The 17393-nt window shown below is 42.2% G+C and overlaps 1 protein-coding gene across 1 annotated transcript; it reads right to left on the bottom strand.

Moving 5' to 3' along the window:
• Positions 1–3002: 3002 nt before the first annotated feature.
• Positions 3003–16268, bottom strand: LOC116318512 (guanine nucleotide-binding protein G(I)/G(S)/G(O) subunit gamma-4). The gene is made up of 3 exons (XM_031737525.2): positions 15578–16268; positions 14226–14331; positions 3003–3551 (listed from the first exon to the last, which is right to left on the bottom strand). Exons 2-3 carry the CDS (start codon positions 14322–14324, stop codon positions 3423–3425), a joined length of 228 nt encoding a protein of 75 aa, XP_031593385.1. The 5' UTR covers positions 14325–14331; positions 15578–16268; the 3' UTR covers positions 3003–3422.
• Between the last annotated feature and the right edge of the window lie 1125 nt (positions 16269–17393).

The following is a 17393-nucleotide window of genomic DNA, read 5'->3' as shown; positions in this document are numbered from 1 at the left end:
CATCCAAACATCCCGCAATGCTGTGGCTTCTCCAGCCCTCGTCTATCAGAGTCTGCTGTTTGTCTCTCACATTTCACTTTTTATTTATATGTTGAATTCATACTCTATTTATACTATTCCAACTTGTGTTTTTCATCTTTTCCCACTCAGGAATCACTGTACTTTTCCTCCACATCTATAAAGGTTTCTTTTTATCCAGTCAGGTCCCACATGGGAACAATGTGCCTGCAATGATGCAGGGACCTAATTTTAGGGGTTTTTTTTGGGTACACTATTAGCGCATATCATTTCCACAAGCAAAAGGATTTTTCTTAACTTTGATGTAGCCATGGCTAAATGACCAACAACTGAATTTAAGCAATATAATTGCCAAGAGATTTAAGGTGTAGATTAACAGAGACCAAGATTATCCAGATTGTGGAAAAACAAAAGCGTTTCAACTTTAGAAACCAGAAGCGTATTCATGGAGGAGCCCATCATTCACTGTAAGATGCTGACTGAGAAACTTTGCCTCTCACTGGGGCTTAAATGTGAAATAAATGTAGATAATCCACAGCACAGCTGGTCCCAAGCCTTAAAAAAAAAAAAAAAAAAAAAAAAAAAGGAAAGAAAGAAAGAAAAGAAAACCTATAACACTGACTACTTCTTAATTACATCCCAGCCCTTTGGGATCAACTGGGTAAAGAAAAAAAAAAAGAAAAATCAATAAGAGATACCAGTATTCACCTTCTCAGTGTCATTCATCAAAACTGTCAGTGCTGTGCATTAAATCATAACTGCTGTCTCTCATAATATCAACACGCAAGAGTTGATTTCCTTGTTTGTCCAAAAAGAACAATTCTGCCTCTGACCTGATCATCAGACCATGAAGTGTAGTGAAAAGTGGCTAAAAATAAAATAACCACTATCAACCAAATTAGGCGGAAAGTTGTAATTTTGGCCTATTCCCCTGGTGAGGATGTAAATGGATGCATGGATGGAGACATGAAGGAGCAACAGCAGACAACATGAATGCTGATGTCAGCCGCTGATACCTTGAATCAGAAAAACTGAGGCCGTTCTTCGTGCAAACTGTGCTGTCACCCAGCACATGCATTGGCCTCCCGCTTTAGATTTACAGAATAGAAGGCAAACTAGCCAAGGCTGAACTGAATCGTAATCCTTTTCTTTTTTTAAAAACGCAAGAGTGCATCCAGATGGCCCATGGTTCAGCTCAGCCACAGGAGGTCTCCAATACACACCGAAACACGATGTTCCTCTGCAAGACCCAGAACGATTTGCAGCATGTTGTCAGTGTGATCAGACAGATGCCAGAAAGAGAGAGAGAAATACTGAAGACACAGCACACTGTGGGTTGCCGTTTTCTTTTAATTCATTTGATCCGTCAAAGGATTTTTACAAAGTCTGCTATGTAAATGCTATTTATTTTTTTCCCCCAAAAACAATAATACCATTCATGAATACAGCTGCACGTTGTTGACATATCCGGACTCCAGGGAGATTATTATGTGCAGAGTAGCACCCAGAAAAGTCAATGAACAGGCAATATTTCATATCATAATAGTTCTCTCTGTTATAAATAGAAATAAATCCATGCAATATTCATCTCTAGCCGTCGTATTTCTTGTTTCAGATTTTGGCACCATCCTTGAGATGAGGTCAGCGAGTGTCCTGAGGTCAGCTCAGGTTTTCAGATAGGAAATAAAGACGATAATTATCCTGAAGACAATTTGAGTCTGCGTTTGTGACGGTCCAGTATCAGAGACTGATTCCTAATGCAATGGCTATTCAAGTACCAAAAAGGAAGTCCCCCCTCCCCCTCTATGATAGAAACCAGGATGCAAGAAGCCTGAACCTCCAAATAAAAGAAGAAAAGAAAGGGACCCTATTATGTAAACGACCCTCAGCGCTGTTTTTAAAAAATACTCACGATAGTATCAATAATTGCATGATTTATAAACGTTCTTTTTCCTCTACGTATCATACAGGCTTAGGAGCACTGCACGTCATGTAGCTGTCAGTGCTGTGCAACAGATATTCGTTAATACTACTGATAACAATATTAATAACGATCAGAACAAGTCATCATAAAAATCAGCAAATGCTATTCAACTACCATGTAAAGGAAATGTTTCGACAGTGTGCTTTTTTTCTTCCAAAAGAGAAAAAACCCAGAACAGAAAAAAGAAAAGGCTCCGGGAAGCACAGCGTGAAGATCACACCGCTCCCACAGAAGTTGGCACCGTAACATACTGTACACTCGAAGAGACTGACGGTCCCTCGGAAACAGAGGAGGCTGTCAAAAAGGAGCAGAGAAACATGCAGGCCTCCAGTTTGGTATTAATGTCAAAGGCCTCGCCATTCACTCTAGGACAGGCAAAAAAGGAAGAAGAAAAGAAGGAAAAGAATCAGGCTCAGGAAACATGCCCAGAAACCAAATGAGACTGCCGAAGGAAACAAGACGTCCTGCAAAAAATAATGATATTTTATATATATATCTATTCCTGCAGAGGGCTGCAGGATTAACTGATGCTTTTTCAGATTGGAAAGAAAATGAAGAGCAAATCAAACCGAGAAGCAAAGTTAGAATGCATTAGAGTGGGCAGAAGGTGGCAGATTCATAAATAATTCTTGACTTAAGGGTTTGTTTGCACAGCGATAACCCCGAAGAACTCATCTGGCTGTTGAAACATTAGCTCTGCACCTTTCAAAAAAAACAGTCCACTCATTTCTTTGCAGCAGAACGCGACGTGCAGCCGCCTCATTCTTACTGAGAGCGCAGCGGAAATTATTCAATGTGAGATATGGTTTCCGTTTCTGTGCTTTAATCTGAATCAGATTGTGCTAAAGCGAGTGGGTTAATTGTCGGTGCTGAAACTGAAACCACCGCTGAGGGAAGGCGTCGAATTTTTAGTGGTGCTTTGAGTAAGTGTTGCTACTGATAGTTACATCTGCGCATTGAGAGCCATTTAAAAAAGAAAAAAAACTAACACAAGTCATGATTGAGTTTATACAAAGACCTATGCATTTTTATTCAGAAAGAAAAAGGGGAAATAAATGTTTTAAAAAAGTCAAACACTGGGCAAAGTTGTTTCCTGAGGCAAGTTCAAATCTAGCACAGAAAAAGAAAAGAAAAAACCAAAACATCTCTCATCTCTTTGAGCACTAAGCAAGGCTGTTTCTCTAATAACAAAGCAATAACAAACCTATTTAACAAGACATTATACGCTCACTGGGTTGCCAGTTTGGTAGCTGACTCCCCCAAAACCTTCAGCCACCAGGGGCAGAGCTGACCAACAACAGAGTGTCCCCGCCTTGGCAAAACTCAGCTCAATGCCTATGGCCAGTAGCTTCAGGTGTGGTGAAGACAGAGAAGCCAGGCAACGCCATGCCTGCACCTGTACAGCTCTACCAGCAGCTCATCAGAGGATGGTGCAGAAGAACTTCTTCTCCCGGAAGGGGTTCTCGGAGGCGGGCACGGGCACGATGAGGGGGTCCTCGCGTATGTGCGCCTCGCAGTATGCCATCAGGTCTGCGGCGGCTTTGGATACCTGAAATATTTAGAAGAAAATTTGTGATCAGCTATTTCAGATTTATTCTTTAAACTCTGTGTGATGATGTTTCAAGGCCGTTTTTTGGGGGCGCTACCAGAATCCTCAAACACGCCGTCCTGCATTTCAGATTTTCAGTTGTTAAAGTTGCTTCCAGTGTTCTCTTACTAAGTTCAGTAGTCATGGCTTCAAAGTTCAAACTCATCCTGGGGCCATAGCTGCATCTCATTTCTGATCTCTGCACTTTAGCTGTCTAAAAAGCAGCATAAAGGACCCCCAGATATAGTGAATAACGTCGTATTACACAATTTAAACCAGATGATTAGTTTTTCCCAGAATCAATGAAATGCTGGCTCTCTTTGTATCTTTGTTAAGAGATAAGACAAAGATGGGTTCTGAGAAGCTTCCCTAGTTGGTGCTTAAAAGCTAAAGAGGTTCAAACGGTCAATGCAGCTCATGAAATTCATGCAGTCACATGAAATCCAGTGTGAAGGAGCTCAGTGTTCAGAAGTTGCAGGGTAACCCTTCTCTGGGCATGAAGTGAAAAACAGTCCTGTTATGAAATATCTTGGAAATCAACTTCTGAGCTGAAGAAGACAGATTTCACCTTGCTGTCAGCGCACAGTGTGAAGACACCATCAGTGCTCAAGTTCAGCTCAAGTACAGGTTTGAGTAGCTCGCAGACATCACCCCCACACATAAACATGTTGCCTTACATAGGAAAATAAAGTTATGGCAGTATGCAGATAGCATACGTTTCATGTTGCCAACAGTAATGGTGCACACAAACTTTTTTTGCGCTGGGTAAAAACACTTTAGTGCAAACAGTAGTGGACGAAGCCCAAACGTCTTTTCTTCCAAGGAGGTTTTCCTGATGCCAAAACAGAATCTCCCCTTATTACGACATGAAGCACTATGTACTTTACAAACCGTATAAAATGACCTAAAATAAGCACAAGAAATGTTTAATTTTGAGCTTTGTTAAAATACCAAGCCTTGGAGTGACACATGTACATCGCCACATAGTGACTGACAGTCCAGCCTGAGAGCAAGGTGAATAAGCTCACGCTTCTCTGCAGCTCACCGTTTATTCATTCTCAGAGCAGATGTTTCTGAAGTTAAACTCACACCAGATGAGACCTGGGCAAACGCTGTAAGGCTCTTTCAACTTGCATATTGCCGATGTTCCCGATTTGTCAGCGCCTGCAGCGACTGCACCGATGCCCGTTACCCGAGCCTCAGGCACCAGGGCGAGAAAGCTCGTCGAGGTAACTCACGGGTCTTAAGGTGGGACTTCAACAAGCATAGCACAAAGCATGTGACATCTTCCAAGGCAAATGGAAAAAAAACAGAAAAAAAAAGTCGAACAGTGACCATAAATTTTATAGTACAGTCAGACTGTATGTGAATGCAGGTTTTCAACTGGGAATTGAGTGGGAGGTTACGGGAGGGGAGGCGGCAAATGGAGAGCAGAGGAGCAGCTGCATCAGAGGGCTGGCGAGGGCTCAGGGATCTACGTGGAGGACAGAGCCATCTGATCTCCTGCCTGCCACTTCACCTCACCCACTGCTGCTCTCACAAGAGAATAGCACGGCTTTGGTCCTCAGCATGGATTGTTACATTACCGTTTCGACCATCTTACAGCCTGAAATGGAGCCGTTTCAACTCAAAATCCCACAAAAAGAGAAGAAATGGCAGAAAACCAGGATGTGTTATTCAGTTTCTTAATTTCAACATCCCTACCAAGCACTTAGCCACAAGGACACCCATATGTATAAATAAATCTATTAAACATGTTCTCTTCCCTCTCTCCACAAACAGCCTTTACTGCCTGCTTTGCTTTCACATCAGGCAACCACAACAATTTGACAATACGCTCACAGGTCACACAGTCTGGCAAACACTGAGGTACATCATGCTGTGCCAGTAAATCGGAAAACAAGAATAAAAGTCTGTAGCCATCTCAGCAACTCAGTTTTGAGCCAAACGCTAATGTCAGCGAGCCGACTTTAAGAAGCTTTAATCGTGTTTACAATATCAACCATCTTTATCATATTAGCATTATACTGTTTGCTAAATGCCACAAAAACAAAACAGTCCAGGCGATATTATCCATGAAAGAAATATTGGCCACATTAAAAATGTGATATTATTAAAAGGTCAGGGATCACCAATGTCCCCACAAACCATCCTGAAAGGAGCAGTGAAGCCTTTGATTTTGTTCCACATGGTTGGACTGCTGAGAGAAATGCCAGACTCCAGTCATAATTCATTCTCACAGGAAAATTTGTTTTAAAAACAGTTTAGATATACTCACGGCCTCTTTATTAGGTACATCCGCTCGTTAATGCAAAAAAAAAAAAATTCTAATCAGCCAATTGCATGATGGTAGCTCGGTGTAGTTTGACACTCAAACTCAAACTGAGCAGAGTGAGGGAGAAAGGTGATTTAAGTGATTTTCAATGTGTCATGGTTGAGCATTTCAGTGATTTCCTGAGATTGTCACCACTCTGGGGTTTACAGAGAATGGCCTAAAAAAGAAAATATTGAGTGAGCAGCAGTTCTGAGTGAAAATGCCTTGTTGATGTCAGAGGGGAATAACCAGACTTGCTTTGAGATTATAGGAAGGCAACAGGAAGTCAAATCACCACTCGTTGCAACCAAGCTGTGCAGAAGAGCATCTCTGAATGCACAACCCGTCACACCTTGGAGCAGATGGGCTACAGCAGCAGAAGACCACACCTTAGCAGCTAAGACCAGGTAACTGAGGCTATGATTTACGCAAGCCCACCAAAATTGGACAACAGAAGACTGGATGTTGTTTGGTCTCATGAGTCAATTTTTGCTCCAACATTCACATGGAAGGGTCAGAATATGGTTTAAACATGAGAGCATAGACAAATCCTATCTTGTATCAATGCTTCAGGGGTGCTGGCAGTGTAATGATGCAGGGAATATTTTCTTGGCACACTTAGTACCAACTGCATATCATTTAAAGAGCCCATCATATCGTATTTTTGCTGACTACGTCCATCCCTTTATGACCACAGTGCACCGATCTCTTGATGACCGCTTACAGTACGGTATTGTTGCACGACAAGGAGCTCAAATCTGTCTCAGACTGATTTCTTAAACATGACGGTGACTTCACTGTACTCAAATGGCCTCCAGTGTCACCAAACCAGTTTTTGCATGCAACTGAACAGGAGATTGGTAGCAACTGTGTGCTGCACTCATGTCAGCATCGACAAAAATATGAGGAATGTTTCCAGCACCTTGTTGAAGCCACTCAAAAGGCAAAACTGTGCTCTAACCCAGTACAAGCAAAGTGTAACTACAGAAGTGTGTATCTCATATTCACCACTTTTGAACTACTTTTAAAAACGACCCCATGAAAGTACAACATCCTGTTCAAACTACAAATGCACAGCGGTGTCATTTTCCCCCACCGGTGCTTTCATTTCCATCGAGGACCTCTCTCAGCAAAATCCAACCCAAAGTTTAGTTTAGTTATAAGCTGTGCAATGCATGAAACTTAAAAAAAGGAAAGCCAAGCATACTGACACAGCAGTGTTACCACGCATGGCTACCTCTCTGCATCATTCTGTCAGCTTTCTGCTCCAACCACGGTACTGTCGCCACCTTCTTCCACCTAATGCGTTTCTATTATTTATGTCTGCACCTACATCATGGATCCCCCTTTTGCAGTTCCTCGGTTGCTGATAAAAGCTGTTAAGTCACCCAATACTCAATACACCACACGGTGATATTTCAGAACAGAGGTGTCAGTGCTGAAACTAAAAAAAAGACTCAACACCACACTTTAGCTTTGCAGAATTGTAACACTGCATTCATGAGACATCGCAGGGAAGAGGATCAATTGTCATCAGTGACTGTACGCTTACAGACCCACCAGTGATCTGAATATTTGGAATAATGTGACTAATGCGTCGATTAACAGAGAACTTTAATTAGTTGAACTAAAAATTAGTCGCTCAGAAGACACAATGTACCCCAAATGGCTACCTAAAAACAAAAAAAAGACCAAATTCAGGCACTAATTACAGAATCCAAGCTTGCATGAAGTGTGAAGACTAACAAAGCAAACAGTTTAATTTTCATAATCAAAGTAAATGCAGTCATTATATTATTATGCAACTGCAGCCAAATGCGCCTGCTCTGAACAGGAGGCTCACAGGACAGAGAGTGGTACTGCTCAGTGTGTGTGTCGTCAGGCCCAGACTGATTGTAATTACACCGCAGCCCCATGATGGAAGGAGAGTCCTCCTAATTAGCACAGATCACATTCCTTTGGCTGATTGAGCAATTAATGAGAGTGTGGTGATCCCTCAATCAGCAGCACGGAGACCGCTCTTGTCACACTCTCCCTCGTCAGATCCCTTAATTAAATTTAAGGGATCGCCAGGCGTGGCCAAGTCTCTTTTTCCCTCTGCTTTTATATCCGTCCACATTCGTCTCGTACGGTGGCTGCTTCTTCCTTTTTTCTGAGTTCTTTTATGAAGTATTATTTGGATCGCCACATCTGATGCACTAAGCGGTTATTAAATACTAGCAGCTGTCTGGCTGTCGTCGAGCAACTGCCGAGAAAATGATACAGATGTGAATCATGCTGCAACTGAAGCTGCTGTTTTGCAGAACAACAAGATCCCCCCCTTAATTTGGAAATTTAAAAAAAAAAAAAAAAGCTTAAAATATTATATTGCATCAAAATGTCCCTCAATGTATTCATATAGGGTTTGTCTGAACACCATTACAGCTAAGCCAACACTTCATATAAAGAGGAAAAAAAGCAGATGATTCTCAATACTTATCATTGTAACAACACCTGCATGAAAACCAAAGTTAGCTCAGTTATAAACAGTCTGCAGTGGCTAAAGAATAAAGTTATTAAAACCATACAGTTCTTTCTATAAAATCCTAAATTGACCGTAAAACTTCTAATTCTCACCTTAAGACAGACTCATTTTATATTCCTACAATAAACTGCTTACAACTCCATGCTGCTGAAAGCCGTGTAGTGACGTGGGTCACAAGACAATAATTTATGAATCATAAACAATATTTTTTCAGCTGCCTTGCTGTCGTTCTGGCACCATCCTGTGAATCCACTCGAGAACTGGCTGCAGGCCTGAACATAATGTGCAAAAAACAACAAGGAAACTGTCCATTTTTCTGATGCTGGGTTTTCTTTTCTGCATAGACAGTCTTATCAGACTGGCATCCAAAACCTGAAAGTTTTTCTACGCGGTTGCATACGGGGGAGGAAACCGCGTGTTTTAATTCGGGAACACTGATGCTCTACTTCAGGATGGCTACCCACAGTCATGTGAGAGGACACACCTACCTACACTCATGATTCAGTAGCTTTAAAACCACCTCTGGCAGCAATAAGTTGGACTATCAATCTCTCACATCTTGTGAAGGAATTTTGGACCACTCTTTCTAAATTTGGGTTTTAGAGCATGGTTGTGAAAAACCGAAGACCTAAAGCTCCCAAAATGAATAATTCCCTTTTTATTTCCTTATTGGCCTTTGATCATTAAATTTTCCCAAAAGAACAACAAGTTCTTTTAAATTTGACTTTAATTAAAAACTTCTGATTTCTTGGCATTATCCTATAGATGCTGGAGAACTTGGATTTTTATTTTCCCATCCACTGCAGTGAGTTTCCCCATCTCAGGATGGCAGATCATGTGCCGTTTTGTCCTTCCTCATTTCCTTCTAGTCTGTTAGTTTTTCTATCATCATCTCTGCTTCACTCTAAGGTAAAGACATCTCCTTACATAGAGAACTGAGGGTGTATTGGTTCTGAATGATTCTCATTAATTAACGACACACGGTGGTAAGAGCAAAGTACGCCGTGCTTTTTTCCCCTTTTAGGCACACTTCATAAATCTGGTAATTTTGTGTATGCCCCTGTTTTTTTGAACATTTCCACGTACTTACTAGTCAGTGAGCGCCATTGTTCTTACAAGTTTGCAAACTTAAGCTGTGCTGCATGATCTTCTGACAACTCTTCCAAAGAAGTCAGACTTGTTCAGTCATTTTCTAAATGTACTCTCATGAACTTTAACATGCTAACTGATGCCTGCAGAGATGAAGCTCTTGGCTGTCTATGAGCACTGCACCGTCTGACCTTGGGGGTGAAACTGCTGGGACGTCTGCTCCCGGGACAGATTGCGTTAACACACCTGAATGCTCCAGACACGCAAACTGCCAAAACGGCTGCGTTCACAGAGGTGCTCACACCTGCTGATGATCAGTTAATCAAGTGCATTTGATTGTCAGCACCTGGCTGAGCGGCTCGGTGCCTATGGAAGCAGTACGAGGATACTGCATGGAGTCGTGTTAAAAATACATTTTTCACAGACTGCACAATGATCTCACAAAATGTAGCCAAAGTGCATCAAATTCATTAATATAATAAAGCTATTGCTATTAACAGATTTCAAAACCAGAGTAAGAATTGCTCTTTAATAATGGGTTTGATCTCAATCTGCTGGTTTGTGTTGGAAAATAAAAATTCAACATTTTCAGCAATTTTCCAATGAAAATTCGGCATTTAGTAATGGTTTTGCTGTTCGGTACACTTAATATCTTTAAAACGCATGAGGTCTTCTTTTCATGAGCTACCTGAAAGAAGCCCAAATTGATACCTAATCTTCTTAAAACTGATTGCAACTTCGGGTGGATCACTTTACTTTTTAAGACGATGAGGTTTGCTTGTAAGCAGCCTTTGTGCTGTGCTGAGTAGGAATGAAGGTGTCTGGCCAGCTTCCATGCTTAGCTATATTGCTGAGTGAACAGCCTCTGATCTGCGGGGCAATCATTCCCCAAACACACGAGGAGCCTACTGAATGAGATGACATTAAGTTGCACAAGAAGTCATTTATAAAAGAAAATGTTCAGAATCGCCCTAACATGCCAGAAACAAACGGAAAACAAGAAGTAAACACACCGAGAAAATGACGCCTGGAATGGATGGAAGCACCAAATTGATGTCTAATTGCAGCAACAGCCTCGTGATGATCGACCACAAAGAGTGCACAGGGAGCAAAAGTCAATATTTAACCAGGTGTTGTTTAATGACGAAACAATACTGCTTCACAATAATGTGTGTGGTGGAGAAGTAATCCTGCAGCCACACTGACCTAAATTGGTGGAAAGTTACTGTCAGAGCTGGCTAGCAGCCACCGTAGCCCACCTTTCCTGTGGGTTCATCCCTCACATTTACCACACTGGTCTGCTTGGAATTCCAAGCTGTGCACAGCAGAGGCGATGATAAGGTGAACCGAGACTTCGTGCAATGCCTGTCAGAAGACATCGGACTAAAGTCTAAAAAAAAACAAAAAAACAAAAAAAACCCACATGCATTTTATTGGCATGTAACAGTCTGCTGTGGAAGTCAGTGGTGAGAAATGCAACGGTTGTAGTTTGAGGGTTTATGTGAGAGGGAACTAGGCCAAATCTGATAATGTTGACTCAAGCGATATCACTAGGCTCAAAAATCTGAGGATGCAGATTGTGAGAGTTAAAAAGAAGTGATCCCACTTAGTGGATCAGAAAGCAGTGATCAGAGACTACAGCACAACCAGAATTATTGTGCAATGAACTTGCAGTCTCTTTGCCTTTGAAATGGCCGTTTCAAAGATGGAGACCTGATCTGAGAACTCACGTGATGAGCTGTGGTCTTCTGATCAACTTTGGTCCTCGATTTGGCATTGAAACACCAATAAGGCAGAGTCCATCTGCCATCAGTTTACAGCTTAATTTAATCATGCTGGCTATTCAATCTAATTTAAATAGTACCATATCACAGCTGTCACTTCAAGGCGCTTTTAAGTAGATACCCTAAAATAATACAGAGAAATCCCAACAATCAGAGGACCCCTAATGAGCAAGTACTTGGCGACAGTGAGAAGGAAAAACTCCCTTTTAACAGGAAGAAATCTCGAGCAGGACCAGGCTCAGGGAGGTGCAGCCATCTGCTGTGACCGGCTGGGGGTGAAATTACAATAAGTTTTAAATTCTTCCACATAGTGTGACGTAGTTGCTGCAGGACTGCAATTTAACTACAAAATGACAAAGTTGCTCTCTAACTTTGCTTTTTACATAAGTGCAACAAGAATAGAACCAGTTGGGTCAAGGCTCCTGCTGCAAGAAGTCATCACAGATGAGTTGAGCCCATCAGTGTAAACTATCTCAGAGTGATTGCGATGTGCTGGAAATGTGTCCGTGGTTTTAAATCAGAGGGCAGTTACTTGTAGAAAGTCACCAATTTGAGTGATTGCAGTCAGAGCCATAAATCAAAAACTCAAACCTCACTAACACAAACACCAAACATCATCAAATGTCAATTACTTGCTTACTAGCTAGCGTTGACCAACGTTCCCTCCCTCCTAATGCCTATAAATTGGTTGTTGATCCCTTCCACTACATAACCAAGATGGTGTTTAAAATGCATTTAACAGGTTAAAATAAAGAGGTAGTTTAGGGTCATTTATTTTTTCCCCCTCCCCACATATGCAACTGACACTCGCAATCCACAACCATGTCCATGAATTTTCGCATCAGAGGTACTCCTTCATAACATCAAGAGGCCCTGCTGACATCATAGTGACCACAGTTACCTTTTATATACCATCTATAGAAGTGCCCAACATTCTTCATTCAACTTTACACAATCCAAGGACTCAAAATAACAAATATGGAAGTTTGTAATTACACTGAACTGTCACCGAGTCGAGTTGCAAGGTGGGGAAAAGTGTGCCAAGCATCCATCACGAGTCTGGCAAAATGACGGCACTGCAATACTCAAAACTGTGGCGCGCTTCTCTAAAGAAAAGAAATCCAAGAAAGACGAGGGAAGATAATAGCAGTGATTTACTCCAACTGGACCAGTCCATCTAATAAATGGGTTAAAGCTTTTATAATGGACTGAGACAAAGAGTGCACAATAATAGCACACACAAGATTCAACACATGGATGTTATCTTGAATGTTTTATGAGTGCAGAGTTGTTACTCTGTGCTTCTAAATCAAGAAAACATAAGAGGCTGGAATAAAAGAAAGAAAAGTGGACCATCAAGGATGAAGGTTTAAACCGGACTAGTGATACACTGTTTCTTGGTGTCTTGGTCTCTAAATATACCTAAAGAAATTTGTGGAAATACAGTCACACTGGCACCACCACCTCATGCTGGTCGCATGATACTATGGGGATGTGTCCCATTCTTCAACCAGCATTTGTCATAAGTCAGTCAGTATAGTTGTGTTGGTCACACGAACAGCATGCCCAAGTTGATCAAACAAGTATTCAGTGGGGTTGATGTCATTATTGCAGGCATGCCACACCATCCACTCCACTCCCAAATTCTGGATAGAGACTGATTTGCAGGGGTGAGCACAAGCAGAATCTCGACTCATCGTTGAACATAGTGTTCCTCCACATGTTCAGGTTCCAGTGCACACATTGGTGACACCAGTGCAAACGTGCCTGACTGTGAAGGGCAGGGATGGCAGGCTGCCATAAAACTGGAGATTGCATGGAGTCTGTTCTAGATCATCTGGGTAGAGAGCCGTCGTTGTGTCATCCTGCAAATCTGTAGAAGACTGCTAACGGTTCTTAAGTGCTGACAAGGCAGGGAAACCGTCTTCTTGGGACGCCAACTTCACCGACTTTCTCTGACATCCTCCATTATCGGAAACGTTGTCTTCAATTTGGATATTGTACTAGAGCTCACTCCAAATAATGCTGCATCTTGGTTCTGCAGAACACCAGCTTGAGGTTGTCCTACAGCGCAAGCACTAAATCAGTCAAACGTGGCATGTTTGGATTGGACACCAACTGACTGCTGCAGCAGGGTCCATTAGCTTGCCAAGTTGGCAAGTTTTTCATGGGCGCAACCCACAAATGCACTTTCCTTACAAGTGGGACCATTTAAGGAGAAATAAACAAGATTTACAACGGTATAACATTTATTCCCAAGAGGCTTTTTGTTACAACAAAAAGAAATTGACCAAAGACAAATTTCCTTACTTTTTGTGCCAGGTTTATTTTGATCTACCTCAATACATCTGACAGCAAGCCAATTCAACCCCACTGTGGAAATGAGGATTCATTTAAAAATTAAATAAATAACATTCAAACAGCTGGGCACTGTAGTGTTTACCAACGGTGATTCAAACAGGAGTAATTAGTGCATTAATAAAGGATGCAGATTTAGTGCACGAGTGAGTATTTTAAACACGAGGAAAAGCCCATGCAGTGTGGCTAATCGATGCCTTTTTCCCAGTTTTTGGACGACGGCACCATCAGCTCAGCCATTTCTTCTTTTAAACAGTGCTACTGTGTGCAAATATGAAGCCATGAGAGCCAAGCGTGATAATGTTGCCAATTGTAGGCAGCAAAGTTAATTTTGTGTTTATTCAGACAAAAATGAGCAAAAATGAAATGCTTGCTGAGAACTGTCACTCATCGAGACGCGCCTATTGAACTGCTCCAAAATCCCAGCCGATGTTAGAGGCACACAAAGCTTTCAATTCCATGATAAGTGGAGGTACGGTTTTTGAGTAATTGCAGACTTGGTAACAGAAGCGATGTGAAAATATTTGTTCACGTGCGCAGACAATAACAACAATAAAGCTTTGTACCTTTATCCTATCCATGCAGGCCTCCATCTTCAGTTGCTCCACAGCTTTCCTGGCTTGGGAGATGCTGGCCGTGCTGTTGTTGGCGATGCCGTCCTTCATGGTGCTCCTGTGACGCCAAACAGATGCAAGGGGAGAGGGGGGGAAGAGAGTCAGTGAACGTCACATTAAATCAGCAGCCACCCCCGGCGAGAGCTCTACCCTGATGGAGCAGCAATTCTCTAGTACAACCTCACCCCTTCCTTTTTACACAGTAAAACTTGGAAGGACCCATTTTGTTTGTCCATTTATTATCTGAAGAAGCTGCTCTGTGGGCATCAGCTGGACAGCAGTTTGTCATTTTTCAGCCAGCACTCATGCATGATTGTTTTTCCTTCCTTTGTCACGTTATTCTTTAGACCAACTGGCTGGGGGAGAAGTTAGCAAGGAGTGCAGTGCTGGCAGGGATTAAGACACAAACACACACACAAACAGAACTAGTGCTTTGCTCAAGTGCACTTCAGCAGGAGTTTATGCTGGTACACCTAGAAAAGCAAAGCACCTGCAGCTTTTCCCCAATTCCTCCCAGGATCTGCAGATCTTTCCACTGCTGGCCTTCCTCCTCTCAACTTTCACCTCAGGAGTACATCAGCTGCAGCTCTGCAGATCAATCCTCGCAATCACTAAATCTTACTCCCATTTTAGCCTCCTTGAGCCACCCCCACCCACCCAGTCACCACTGAAATGTCCCAGTTTGGCAGCAACGGCAGAAATATGTCCACAGATGTGTTTTCTAATAATTTGCCTTAAGAAATGAAGCATTTCACTGGAGATGAGGGGTTGCTGAATCAATCCCCCTTTCTATGATAATATGCATTATTATTATTGCGCATCGATTCTTTATTAAAATCACAAAAAAAAAATTGTTTATCTTAAAGCAGACGGTCGAAGACGACAAATTCATCTGCCATCCCTCCAGCCTCCACAGCTCGACGGCCAATTTATAGCTTTTAAATCACACCCTCGTAGGAAGCCATCGGGCCTTCTCCGTTTAGGTTTGCTTTGGATGCATCCATCCTGAGGGTTGCTCGGCTGTATTCGCCCCTTTCCAGTTTTATCCAAATGCAACGATGCTGCTAATTGCTGATGCAGAGCTGTGAAAACGCGGGCGACTATTTATTTCTAAGAGGAGATTAATCTGTGGACACACAGCGAGCTGCGGCCCTGGTTAGAGCAGAAAACAGCAAACCATACATCATGTGGGGAGAAAAAAAAGGAGCAGCAATGATTTTTGCACTGATGATAAACATTTTGAAATAAATCCCTGCATTGGTCGGATACGCGCTCATTAATGTAGCCTGCAGCGGCCGACCTACCTGAAATGTGCCAGTGGTTTTCCAATTTGGGAGAATTCCGGGTTGACTCCACCCAACACACACAGACACACACACACAGAGACGCGCGCACACACACAAAGATCTGTCAAATATGAAACGATAAGAGGAAATCCCAGCCTAGCTTCGGTCTGGACGGAACCCGAGGAGCCAAAAATCTCGGCGTGTTTAAATGTCGCCTCGGCGCCTCGCTCAGTGCGTATTCCGTGTAGGAAGATGAGCTCCAAGCGGTGAGGTCTTGGTGAGCACCACGGCTGGACTTGGAGAGATGTTACGCAGCAGCAGCAGGGGGGGAAACCTCTGTATGACGATCAGATACAGGCTGTGGGGCGGGGAGCACTCGATCAGTGGACCAGGAGCAGCAGCAGCAGAGAGCCGGGATGAGCTTCAGCTGTCCAGAGTGGCCGTAAACGCACCGACGCTGCCTGTTAGTCAAATTAGGAGCGGCTGTTTCTAATTAGCTTTATTGCTGCAGAAGGCAGCGCAAGTCTGCAGGCTTTCCCCGTTTCGTTTATTATTTTATTTTCTATCAGCGTTGACATCACCGTGTCCCCCTGATGGCCTCACCCTTAACGACTGCACGCGCTCTTAAGCGTGGCTTGCATCCTGATAACTTTTAAAAATTTTAATTTGTTTTTCCTGTTCGTGCTTCCGATCTGATTTATGCAGTACGACACGAGTTTCTGCTTACTTTATGTCCCTGAACGCAACCCCTCCCCCCCCAACACACACGCACACAAAGAAATGGACACAATCAAATCGATGGAGTAATATTTCTTCAAATATTTATAGATTTTTATATATTTATAATATGCTTATCACTTGGTTCATTCAAACACGCACACGTACACACATACAAACAAAACTAAACATTAGGAACCTTCAAGATGCCAAAACTGCAAAAAGAAAAAGAAAAAAAAAAAGAAAGAAAACTAGCAGGAGGGGCCAAAATACAACTTAAGCAACCTAAAACGATGATCTTAAATTATGCATAGCTTTAAGTCATTAACAGAAAAATAATATTTCCTTCCGTCAGAAAATCTCCTGTCACATTTTCTACCTGCTTTTTTTTTTTTACATTAAAAAACAACAACAAAAAAACATCCATACAAACATACATTTGGGTTGAGAGGTTGTGGTTCACAAAGTTTTTTCATACATTTCACAGAGGAAATGTTCATACAGGAACAATCAGTAAACAAACACAGTAACATGTCCACGTAGGATCAGGAAGAAAAATAAATCAGGTCGATGAAGCGAAAAGGAATGAGTTAACAAGAAATAATCCCTTTCTCAAGTAAGTGTAAGACGTTAGTCGTCACCACAAAAGGGAAAAAAAACTAATTGTTTCACAGCTGTCTTAGAAAAAGAAACGAAATGAACCCTGGTTTCTTCCCACATGAAACAAGGTAGCAAAAACATGACCTATTGCATGTCTGTGTCTGATATTGCTTTCTGGATTTGATTTATTAGTGGAATAAATCAAGCTCAGCTCGTGTTAAGGCCACAGAACATTGGCTCTACTTAAACTGAAGTAGCTGAGGGGGAAAAAAAAAAAAAAAAAGTGCTTCTGATTCTCGTTTAAGAAACCGTTAAGTGCAGTAACGTAAGTGGGAATGTAAAGAAAAGCTACATGGATCCTGGAGTGAGTTAAGAAAAAGAAACAGCTCCTCGGCTGTTTCCCAGACCGATGCGTGTAGTGTATATGATATCAGCCGACCCAACGCTCTTTACTAAACACTCCCACACCCACTGCACCCTTTTAGTAATGCTGCACAGGTGCTAAGTAAGTGTGGCA

Source organism: Oreochromis aureus, linkage group 13 (genome assembly GCF_013358895.1).
Source record: "Oreochromis aureus strain Israel breed Guangdong linkage group 13, ZZ_aureus, whole genome shotgun sequence".
NCBI classification, from domain to species: domain Eukaryota; kingdom Metazoa; phylum Chordata; class Actinopteri; order Cichliformes; family Cichlidae; genus Oreochromis; species Oreochromis aureus.
This window is presented reverse-complemented; position numbering and strand designations above follow the sequence as displayed.